General features: G+C 40.6%; 1 protein-coding gene across 1 annotated transcript; it reads right to left on the bottom strand.

Annotated features, from left to right (window-relative positions):
* Positions 1-3,135: 3,135 nt before the first annotated feature.
* LOC141003329 (FRAS1-related extracellular matrix protein 1-like) lies at positions 3,136-10,555 on the bottom strand. Its single transcript, XM_073474653.1, has 7 exons — positions 10,495-10,555; positions 9,889-10,041; positions 9,466-9,651; positions 6,403-6,527; positions 5,629-5,744; positions 5,366-5,451; positions 3,136-3,338 (listed from the first exon to the last, which is right to left on the bottom strand). Exons 1-7 carry the CDS (start codon positions 10,553-10,555, stop codon positions 3,136-3,138), a joined length of 930 nt encoding a protein of 309 aa, XP_073330754.1.
* Between the last annotated feature and the right edge of the window lie 813 nt (positions 10,556-11,368).

Raw genomic sequence — 11,368 nt, 5'->3', positions numbered from 1 at the left:
TAAAGGGATATTCTGATGAAATGTTTCAGGGCATCTTACTGGATGACTTTATGTAACAGCCTCATCTCTAATCATACTGATGTCAGTCAGATTGAAGAAATATTGTCCATGTTACCACAATGTATGGGTGAACACAACATAATGAACACCTCTTCAGTGTATTGCTGTTGTCGTGGCTCATTCTCCAGGCTAGTAATCGAAACACTAGTTAAGTGGCCAAATGCTCTCTTCTTCCAGCTGCACGTGGACATTAAAGATCATTCAGGCTACACATCACATTGACATAAAGCCTACATGAAGTGACACCAGAAACGTGGCTGTTCCTAAATAAAGTGAAAACGTCAAAATTTGGGGGGAATAAACCTTCTGTCCAACACGACAGAAGAAACGTGTCTCTACAGAGCTGGATTAAGGAAGGGATTAGCCTAGCTTAGCATAAAGACTGGAAGCATAGGCAAACAGCTTGCCAAAATACAGCTACCAACACCTCTAAAGCTCACAGTTTATTTGTTGAACGTGTCTAAAAAGAAGTGCAAAAACAACTATGTGTGGAGTTAGCCAACGTCTTGTAGCTAGTTCTTCACTAACCACAGGAGCTCTTCTGTAGCATCTCTGGCTGCAGTGCAGGTTTCCACACATGATCAGTGAGCACAGACTGTGGCTTTGTTATCTGTTCGAAGGCATTTATAGATGAAAAGCCGAGTCAATAATCATGGTCAGTGATGAATGAGTGTAACTGGCCAGCCTCCAAACATCTAAACCCAAATTGGGAGAGCAAACCTAATCAGGATATCTGATCTTTCCCTAGAAAACATTTCATTTCTTTCATTCTAGTGAATTTATGGAGGTATTTTGTTGCAGTAATGTGGAGTCAGGAGGACTGGGTGGAGAAATGGGATTTTCAGAAGAATCTGGAGGGTTGGCAAGTAGCTACATCTACAAACACTGTATGAAAAGTAAATGAAGGAGAAAAACACAGTAATCAAAGACAGCGGATCCTGCAAGGACCATTGTGTCCAAAAAAACAGCAAACTAGATTTCTTTAAAGTAGAAAAGCAGCCTGGACTGATCATACTGATGCTTCTCCTGACACCTTGGCAGCTAAATGAAGCTACTAACCAAAAGTTCTGTCGGATAAATAAGAGTTAGGATCAATACCAGTGTATGAAGCACTGTTACAGCATAATGTCTGTCTGTCTGTCTGACCCTGTGCCAGGGAAGTTAATGCCAAGTTGTTTCATTAAGTTGTTTCTTAATGATTTGTTACAACACAAATCTCATCGGCCTCGCTTTTATCATGTCAGTAGAGCTGTACTGTCCTTACACACACTGACATGTGTTTTCCACTGTCAAAAGTTCAGACTGTGTGACACTCAATCAGTGTGTGTCAGCTGGCCGCCCTGTTAAATGATGTGGTCATTAGCGAGCTTTAGTCTGGGTCTCTATTTGTATTTTTTATGCTAAACGAAGCTAATCATATCCTGACTCAAACAGACATGAGATCAAGATCAATCATCTCATCTTCCTCTCAGAAAGAAAGCAAATAAGCTCATTTCTCAAAATGATTAAAGGTCCAGTGTGTAGGATTTAATGGCATCTAACTGTGAGGTTGCAGATTGCAACCAACTGAATACCCCTCCTCTCACCCCGGGACTTTAAACTATTATCAGTTGAGATAAAAACAAACACCAACAGCTTACATTCAATTTGAGACTGGTACATTTAATGATAACCTGGACATCAATAAGAGTACACATCATATTTCTCAGGGACATCAGAGTAACTGTTACCTCATACTATGGTGTCTATATGCTATCTAACACAGGCTAATGCTCAGCAATACAAGAAAAAAATGGAAAAAAATACAGAAACAGAAAATAATGATGAACTCTGCAGTCACACGGTGTGTTACGTCCCTGACAGCCCTCTTTATTCTGCATCTTATCATGGATTAAACACTGAGAGACATTATTATTGAGGTTAAGATAGCGCTGCTCTTTATAGTTAAAAGCATTCTGAACACTGTTTAGCCCATGCCTTGCCCGTAGCCCCATGTCTGCAGATACTGTAATGCAAGTGAGTAGCTGCTAATGCACTTAACATGTTATCGACCAGCAAAGTACTCCATTCTGTTGAACACTGGTGGTGAATCATCAGTGTGTAAATCTCAAAACCTAAAGGACCTCCTGACTGACGTTCCAAGAGCTGCTCTCATGAGTCATGCAAATAACAATTTTTGGATCATTTACAGCAGAAACAAAACCATAACTTTGTGAAGCACTACAATATAAATCTGCAGCATACACACATCAGGGACATATCTGTTCAGTTTTAGTTAGACTTACCGAGCTGAGGAGGATCCGGTGTGTCTTTTCAGTGCATGCAAACCTCTGAGAAGTGCTTACAGCTCATATAAAAGGCTCTCTTTCATACCCCGGCTGTAGATCACATGATGGGGATAATCACATTGGCGCTGAACCTTGTGGTTCCCAAGACCCACTCGCCCCAGATCTGAACAACATTGATAGAGCTGAATTTATCCAAACAGGGACAGCAACAACACCACAGTGACAGAACATGGCATATTATATTATATAAACTGAATGAGCCGAACAGTATGCCTCTGGTAGAATACTGTGTGTCAGTTAGGCTGGGGTAATCTGATTAAACACAAATTAATTTAGGAATATGTACAATATAAATTAAAATATTAAAAGCCTTAAAGGAACAGTTCACCCAAACATTTTAATTCAGTCATTACTGTTACCAACTGACACAGTGAATTCGAGGCTTTCGGGGCCCCTGGTGGTTGAGGGGGTCTGTGAGTATCTGGCCTCGGTCCTGTCTGAAATAATTATAAAAGATTCCTGTGAGCTTTACATACACAACTATACTTTCAGTGGTTAATTAGAATAAATGCAGTGTAAACATCGTCACTTGGTTGAGCAGGTTACTTTTCAGACACAATGATTGTCGCCAAGTTCATTATAAATGATATGAACAGTTCCTTCAAAGTTCCTATTGATCCTTAAAGGAAAGCTGCCAGTTATTGCAGTGTAAATGTCCTGAGGATCAGTCCTTGCTCCTGCAGCTCTGCAGTGGATCACAGCCGCGCTGCTACGTCGACTGCTGAGTTCAAGTTTTAACCGAACACACAAAGCGATGACCTCTGCTCATCTTGCAGTCCCTGATTTGCCACTTTGCCCTCCTCCACACCAGAACACACTTTTTGTTCCCCTTCATTTTGGAGCGAGGGGGTGTCTTCCTCCAGTTAGTGTAGCTGACGGGCTCTCCACCTGCCCACTCCCAACGTCCTCGGCCCTCTCTGTCGTTCAGGCCTGAAACAAGAGGAAAGGAATCAGTTGGTCACAGTAAAGAAGTTGTACTCATACACAGTCCCACTACAGTGCGTTACAGTGTTGAATATTATAAATTCTCATGTTGACAAATAACTAAATTAAATACTTTTACTCATTACTACTTATTCATTGACATGATCCAAAAGCCAACTGTGAGTTAAAGCAGTATAAACATAACACAACTAATGAGCATTGACGTGGGTCACTCCCTAATAATTCTATCCAACAAGCATCATAGATACTGTTAATAATGACAAGACAGTCAGCCAACTCATGTGGGATGGATTGAATGTGGATGTACATGTACATATGCAGAATATGTACAGACTTGATATTTATCGTCTAGGCTCTGACTGTGTCACTCCCCATGAGGAGACACTGACCTGTGCACAGCAGGGATCGGGGAGTGACGATGACATCTCAGAGTCTACAGGTGGATGTTGGGGTGCAGGTAGAGTTTTTCAAATGTTACATTAACAGCAGCAGTAGCAGCAAGTGATTCATGTCACCTATCATATCACACTGACCTTATAAAGAGGATCAGGTTTCATAAGTGAGGTGGGCTATTTTTGAAATGTTAAGCTTCTGTGCTTCAGTGCTCCACACCGGAGCCCCGCAGGGCTGTGTGCTCAGCCCCTACTGTTCACACTGTACACTCCCAGACATCAGGAGAACTCTGAAGTATGCAGACACCTGCAAGTCATTTGCTTGGACAAAGTTACTTTTGGTTGAGCTACATGTTTAACAAGGCTTTATGTAAACAAATCCAGCAGATTAGTGTGTTCTGCCATCAGCTGGTAGCCACTCATTGTGTGCTGCTGCCTGTTAATAGTGACAGAAGCGTGGGTAGTTGGATTGATGACACTAGACGGGGGCTCCACTTCCTGATTAAGGTTCCTTGTGGATTATTCAGATTTCAGAACCAGAGAATAAACTTGATATTCACCACATTTCAAATGATGAAGCTCTGTGTAACTAGCACAGTCAATCAAGGGCTTCATTTAATCATTACAGAGCAGTTATAATCATAAAACATGTGAAAAATATATATAATTCTATGTTTTTTATAGGTATTCAAAATGTATTCTTTAATCATCAGACGAGGAACAATAAATACCAGTCACTCATAAAGGGACAATATGACCATAACAATAATATTAATGAATCAACAGTAATTATAATAATGATTATTAGACTGTTGATCCACTTCTGGTGACCATCTTGGTCCTCTGCACGTCCACTGAATGTATGTTCAGTGTCTGTGACAGAGGCCCTCTCATGGAGTAAAGGCTTGTGTATTTTATATTCAGTTTTGTTCCAGTTGAAGTTGAAGTCTGCCTCTACTGTTGGAGCAGCTGAGAGCTGCACATTTCCTCCCGACATCTTTGTCTAAAGTAACATTACACAGATAGTGAAGGTAAAAGCAGAAAACTGTTCACTACTTTGGACAGCTCTCATACAAATGTTTTGAGAGACGCCACCGCAGTGACGGCCACTTGTATAACTCTGGTACTTTGAGAATAAAAGTTGATGGAGCGTCCCTTTAACATGAGGGACTCTGTTTTCCATAACAATTCATTAAAGGAATTTTAAATAATCTCCGAACCAGAATTCTTATTACTGTCTTGCCTGTAATGAAATGTGACGACTGACCTTTGACCTCAGCTCATCTAATGGGATCCACTCCTAAGTATACATGTGTTCTGGCATTATTTATTCCTTTTTCTTGATGTTGATGTGTGAGGAGCCTTAACACCATACAGTGGTGCCGGGGTCGGGATAGGTTGAGCATTTTTCAAATTTTTCTGTTTGCCCCAGTTGTTTAACATTGTTGTTTCACTTTAATGTTTGTTTGTTGTTCCTTTTTCTCCTCCCCTTGACTTTAAAAAGTGAGAACACACATGCATCATCCCATCCACACTGGACGTGTTATTTCTGAAAGAAAATAAAAATAATAATAAAAAATGAAGCTGAAAGATGTTGCAACAAATGATCCAGATAAATACCTATCCAAAATGGTTTTCTTCCACTAAAGTCCCACAGCCAGTCCATGTCTACTTTAGAGAGAACGCTCACAAGCGTGCCTTTATATCTGAAATCAAGACGACAAGAGGGAAAGCTGTACTCAAAAGAATCATTCACAGTGCATATCATTCTGATGATATAGTTCTTATACATGACAGACAACTAATCAGAAGCATGTGTGTCCATTAAGTCTGTCTCAGTTTCTCAGTTTCTCTTCGAACACGCAGCTCCATGTTAACCTCACCTCTCCCTGCAGGCCCTGTTAGCTGTGCTCCATGTCACCTTGTGCTCCGTGCTGAGGGTGTAACAGTGGCCACGGTGAAAGGTCCAGCCCTGGGGACACGTCTGAGCACTCACCATCTGGGTTTCAGGAGGAAATGGGGACATATGGTGACATTTGTAGGCAAACATGATTGATTACAAATGAGTATTTAGGAAATCTTTAGAGACATCAGTGTTTTGTCTAAGAAAGACAAGTAGTCACTCCAAAAGTATCATCTACAAATTTTTCACATGGAGCTCCACAGGGCTCTATCCTCCATCCACTACTTTTCAGTTTTTTAATCATTCACAAGGACAGTATTGACTTGTATCACTCCTGGTGATCTGTGCCCCTTTACTCTGTTGAAAAACTACATTTCCAACATTGATTTATGAATGTTATTATCCTAGTCAGTGTTTTTTTTAATCCGTTTGCTGAAAAAATAAATGTAAAGTATTTAAAAATGTGCTACTTTAGCTCTTATGCAACATGGAATCTGCAAAGTACCTTTTAACTAAAATCAAATAATACATCTATTGGAGGGAAGAGTAGGATGTATTGGATTGGAAGTATAAAATAGCAAAAAAATAGAAGCACAAAACCTCAAAATTGAACTTGAGTAATATTCTTGAGTAAATGTACTTATTTACATCACATCACTGAATCATTTGAAGATGACGGTATTGCCGAGGTCAGACATTTTCTATTCCACAGAGATGCAAAGAAACTAGTGCATGCTAGTAGCAAGTGGAGTACCTGATCAGTTGGTGCCCAGGGTTTCCAGGACACACCGTTGCAGTGAAAGAGCTGATTGGTGGTCTGGTTGAAATGCAGGAGGCCGATCAGTTCTGGCACACAGGGCTTGGGCATGGTGTTGTCAGCTGTGGCCAACGGAGAATTCATTTGCTGTTGCTTTAACTGGAATGTATTATTTTTATCCACAATAATGACCCATAAATCAATAACTAATAAAGAACAGAAAGTTTGGAACTTTCATGGCTGAAGCGTTCGTGGCTGATCACAGAACTGAAGATCATGGCAAAAGAGAATTACTCTGTACTGACTCTATAGGACCAATAACACACTCACATGTCCTTTAGACTGTGAACTTTTCCGAGGTTTTGAGATCTGTCTTTGATGATCCGACTTGGACCCAGTGAGTCCTGCTGATGCCTGCTGCTGTGCTCCCCTGCTCACCACATGGAAATATATAGCAAAAATATATATAGCAAAAATATTACTGTATTATAGACACTAGCAGACACAGAGGTCCCCAACACCCACAGTCAAGACTGACCCGGCTTCAAATAAAAATAATAGTATTCATAATCATTTGAAAATGAGAACTTATGAAGATATGATGACTTCAGTGCAGTTGATGTTTAGCCACAAGGTGGCGCAGTTGTTACATGAAGAGTAGACCTCAGGGCTTTACTACGAAGGAGGCTCAACATCTCCAGGCTCTGTGTTCATAATCCGGCTCAACAAAACCTAAAGCCCCGGTCAGCGTCAACTGTATCACGACGGTGGTCATTGTCCGGCTCTGAGCTTTGTGCTCTGTGCGCGTATCCTAATGTACTTCACTATAGTCAATCGTAGGAATTTGTATTGTACACTTCAGGTTTACACATCACACTTCTGAACATTAAATCTTGGACCAGGACTGGCTTCTAAACTGTGTGTCACAAATCATGCTCGTAGGCCCAACTCTTAATCAACTTTTTTAATAGCACATCAGGCAACAATTGTTTCTCACTGTACAGGTGGTGTGTCATTGTGAGTGGCACACCCAGGGACTACGTATGAAAATAACTAAGCTTCTCTAGCCATTATCTGGTACAAAAAATACGGTGTCCCTGCCAAATAAAATAAAAATGAAACAAATTTGCACACTGTGCAGTCAGTGAAGCTCAACTGAAAAACCCTTCACAATTATGACGTGTGCTCCTCAGATAAAAGTAACTCAGTGTTTACACTTACACGACACATACTCGACCCCCCTCTCCAAAATATATGCAGTGTTTCCTCTAGGATTTTCCCCTAACCCTTTTTTAGTCTGTACTTCCAGGGAAAGTATGCTCTACTTACTCACTAATTTCAGGAAAGCATTCTCTACTGGTAGAGTAAGGACACCTCCTGAAGAGTGATCCAACCAACATGTATGAAACCCTCACATTGCTGTACTTAGAGTAGCCTATGGATGAGAAAATAGCACCTGCCATGTGATTTCTGTGTAATTAAATAATAAAAACATTTAATAACTCTCTGAATGACTCATTATTGTGCATTTAAAGATGTATATTATTACATTACTGCATTGTTTGTGTTTTGTCCTGGGATGACAATACAAGACTTCCATGAATGTGCATTTGAGAGAGGTAAGTTTGCTTTGTATTCCAGCCGGCCTGTTATGAGCAAATTTCTATACTATAGATCCATTTCATACCATGTTCCAAGTGATACAATTAAGTAGGCTATAGTACAAAGCATAATACATCCCTGGAATGAGTGAAGCTTGCCTGCTGACATGTAAACAAAAATGACTGTCACAACTGCCATGAGCAAAGAGCAAAATCATTTGTTTATACACTCTTTGTCATTGTACAGAGTAGACAATATGATTTGCTTGTACAGCACCTTAAAAAACTCACTGTAGCCTATATTCATAGGCACACCCAGCCTCGCTTTCAATATAACACACTCGCATTCTGTAATCACCGTCAGTAAATAATAATATGAAAACAATATAAAATATTTTTCAACAAGAAAAAAAGATTTGTTTACTGTAAATGGATAAAGGTTAACAGAGGCTTTAGGTTTTGTTGAGCCGGATTATGAACACAGAGCCTGGAGATGTTGAGCCTCCTTCGTAGTAAAGCCCTGAGGTCTACTCTTCATGTAACAACTGCGCCACCTTGTGGCTAAACATCAACTGCACTGAAGTCATCATAACTTCATAAGTTCTCATTTTCAAATGATTATGAATACTATTATTTTATTTGAAGCCGGGTCAGTCTTGACTGTGGGTGTTGGGGACCTCTGTGTCTGCTAGTGTCTATAATACAGTAATATTTTTGTCAACATTATCAAACGGAAGAACTTTTATTTTGAAGAGCACGGGGCAAGGAAGCACACTAGCCAATCAGAGGACCCGCCCACCGACGGAAACAAAATATTGAGTGGTACATTCGTTTTGTAAGTAAGAACCAAAAAAACGAGAAAACGAGATGAACTTTTGATTTTCGTTTTTTGCCCAAAAACAAAAAAACGAAAAAACGGCTTGTTTATGGTTTCTGCTTGTGTCAATTATTCCCAGAAAACAGACTGATAAAACGTACCTTGGTCAGATGTGTCGGCCAATCACACACCAAGTATTTTTGGAAGGACTGCCCTTTACCAAACAGTGTCCAATGACTTCCCAAATGGTTGTGTGGGAGTCCAGTCATCTGGTGGCGTCAGGTGAGCAACAAGTCAAGCTATGTGTAAACTAAAGTATATATCAATCAATAAATAAAATCAATAAATCGATGAAAATAAATGTGTGAATAAAGGAAAATTATATATTAAAATAAATGTATTTATTAAATATTCATTTAGGCATTTTATTTTATAAGAATATATTATCAAGCATTAAATTATGAAATTATTTATTCAGTCATTTATTTCAGCATTTATTTGTATAATTATGTCTGTATTTATATATTTTGTTTTGGCCCATGCATCAGAAACAAAGCTGTGACGAAGAGGAACATGTGAGCGTGGATAGAGTCCAATCCAGTGCTGATCTTCAAGAACAGGTACTCACAGACTTTGGGTTACCCCTCACTTTGAGTTTCTTCTTTGGGACAGGTCTGGAGACGCTGTCTCCACGGGTCCAGATGACTGAATCTGTGCCGAGGGGCAGTTTCTCTAGTTGGATGGATCCGTGCTGGGGGTACGTGTCTGACCGGATCTCTTTTCCTCCAAGAACAGGAGGCTCCCGATCGTGGGTCAGCTGGCACCCTCCTGTGGTGGATGTGTTTTAACAGTCATTTCTTTTGGCAAATATCAACTCACTGGGTTTTTAATCCGAATAACTGGTGCCATCTTGTGATAAAAAACATGACTGTTTTTAAATTTCTATGCTATGGTAGGATTGTACATCACATACTGTACAGTAATTAGAATGTTTTTCTTTGGTAAGTTTCAATGCAAAAATAGAGAAAACAAACTTCTCTCAAAAAGAGAGAAGTTTGTTTTTACCTCTTCCTCCCGACTCCCTGATGGTGACCTGAGCCGTGTGGATGCTGCTGATCACTGTGCCCTCAGGGGAGACCAGCAGCACTTCAAACATCTCCTCAGCCTCCTCCAGGTGATCCTGAATGATCTCAGCGTGCCAGCTCCTCTTTGACACTCCTGCACACACACACACAAACATTTTTACACTCTGCCTTGTCTCGGAGGCATACTTCTGTGATTTAGCATTGTACGACATAAAGTTCAGTCACTGGTCAGACGGGACAAAAGCTTTTAGCCACATGGTGTGGCCTTCATCAGCAGATGACGTTTGGTTCTTCTCACATGACCTGACTGTGGAAGTGTGACTATATGAAAGCATGTGGTTGTATATGGAGGTGGTAACCCTGCCTGGATCAATGTCCTCCTTGATCTTTCTTTGGATGTTTACTGACTCCTGATCAATGACCTTTGACCTCTCCCCAGTGGATGCTGGGAGTGGCTTTAGTCTGCTATTCACAGACAGCTGATGTCTGATTCTGCTGTTCGTTTAGTCTCCTGTCTCCCGGGTGTACCAGCACAGGAGGTTTTGGACGGTTTGTGGTGACTCCTTGTGAACTGAAGACATCTCACTAGATGTTGACACAGTCCAGCCATGTAAGGAAGTCTCACAGTGGGACTTGGTGGCGCCCATTGGACCTGTTGTCCCTGTATTTATTCCACTGCCTCACCACTGTTCCTTTATGTTGTAATGTCAGAGTCAAAATGAAGTTTGTGAAGTTAAGTGTCATTATAGGAGTGGAAAAGATGAACCCACTTACTGTCTGGGTCTTCATGGGCAGCAAAGTTGTCCACCAGTTTTTAAGTATGTGTACAACAAGTGGGACGAGATGTGGGACAGCAAGTGAGATCTCCACCAAAATTAACTCTACCTTAGAGGAGCATAGCATCCCTTGGGAAAACTGCATTGGTCTCTCAGTCGACAATGCAGCTGTGAACATTGGACCACATAATTCCATTGCCTCTAGGGTCATCCAGCAGCATCCCAACACCTATATTCATGGTTGTCCTTGTCATGTGGCACATAACACCGCCAAAGCTGCAAGAGTGGGATTTTTAAAAGTGAGTGTAGGAGCCAGATTGGTCATTTTCTTTGTTCATGAGTGTTGTACACATTTGTGCCAGTAGGTGGCAGTATCTGTTGAGGCCATTGCTTTTGTTTCTACAGTCATGGAAAAAATTATTAGACCACCCTTGTTTTCTTCAATTTCTTGTTCATTTTAATACCTGGTACCACTAAAGGTATAATACAATGAACACGACAAAAAATGCAGCTGATCACATAATACTTCATGTCCTATTTGACATTCTTAAGCTTAATTGTATTCCCAGGGTATATAAGAGGCCATTTCATGTCATAAGCAGCACTGCACATGCAAAGGCTTAGAGTGGTTTCCTGCTTACTTTCAAGCCATAGCACAACTCAGAAGTTGTCAGCTCTCACATA

This window comes from Pagrus major, chromosome 10, assembly GCF_040436345.1.
Source record: "Pagrus major chromosome 10, Pma_NU_1.0".
Taxonomy (NCBI): domain Eukaryota; kingdom Metazoa; phylum Chordata; class Actinopteri; order Spariformes; family Sparidae; genus Pagrus; species Pagrus major.
Note: the sequence above shows the minus strand (reverse complement) of the source record. Positions and strands in the feature narration are given on the sequence as shown.

What these genes read in the sequence shown, in the direction of transcription:
- LOC141003329 (XM_073474653.1), bottom strand. Translation starts at nt 10,555, where the DNA reads ATGGGCGCCACCAAGTCCCACTGTGAGACTTCCTTACATGGCTGGACT. An exon ending in CCTGGGCACCAACTGATCAG is followed by an intron (nt 5,745 to 6,402) that starts GTACTCCACTTG and finishes CCTGAAACCCAG; the next exon opens with ATGGTGAGTGCTCAGACGTG. An exon ending in AACAGGGCCTGCAGGGAGAG is followed by an intron (nt 5,452 to 5,628) that starts GTGAGGTTAACA and finishes TCTTGATTTCAG; the next exon opens with ATATAAAGGCACGCTTGTGA.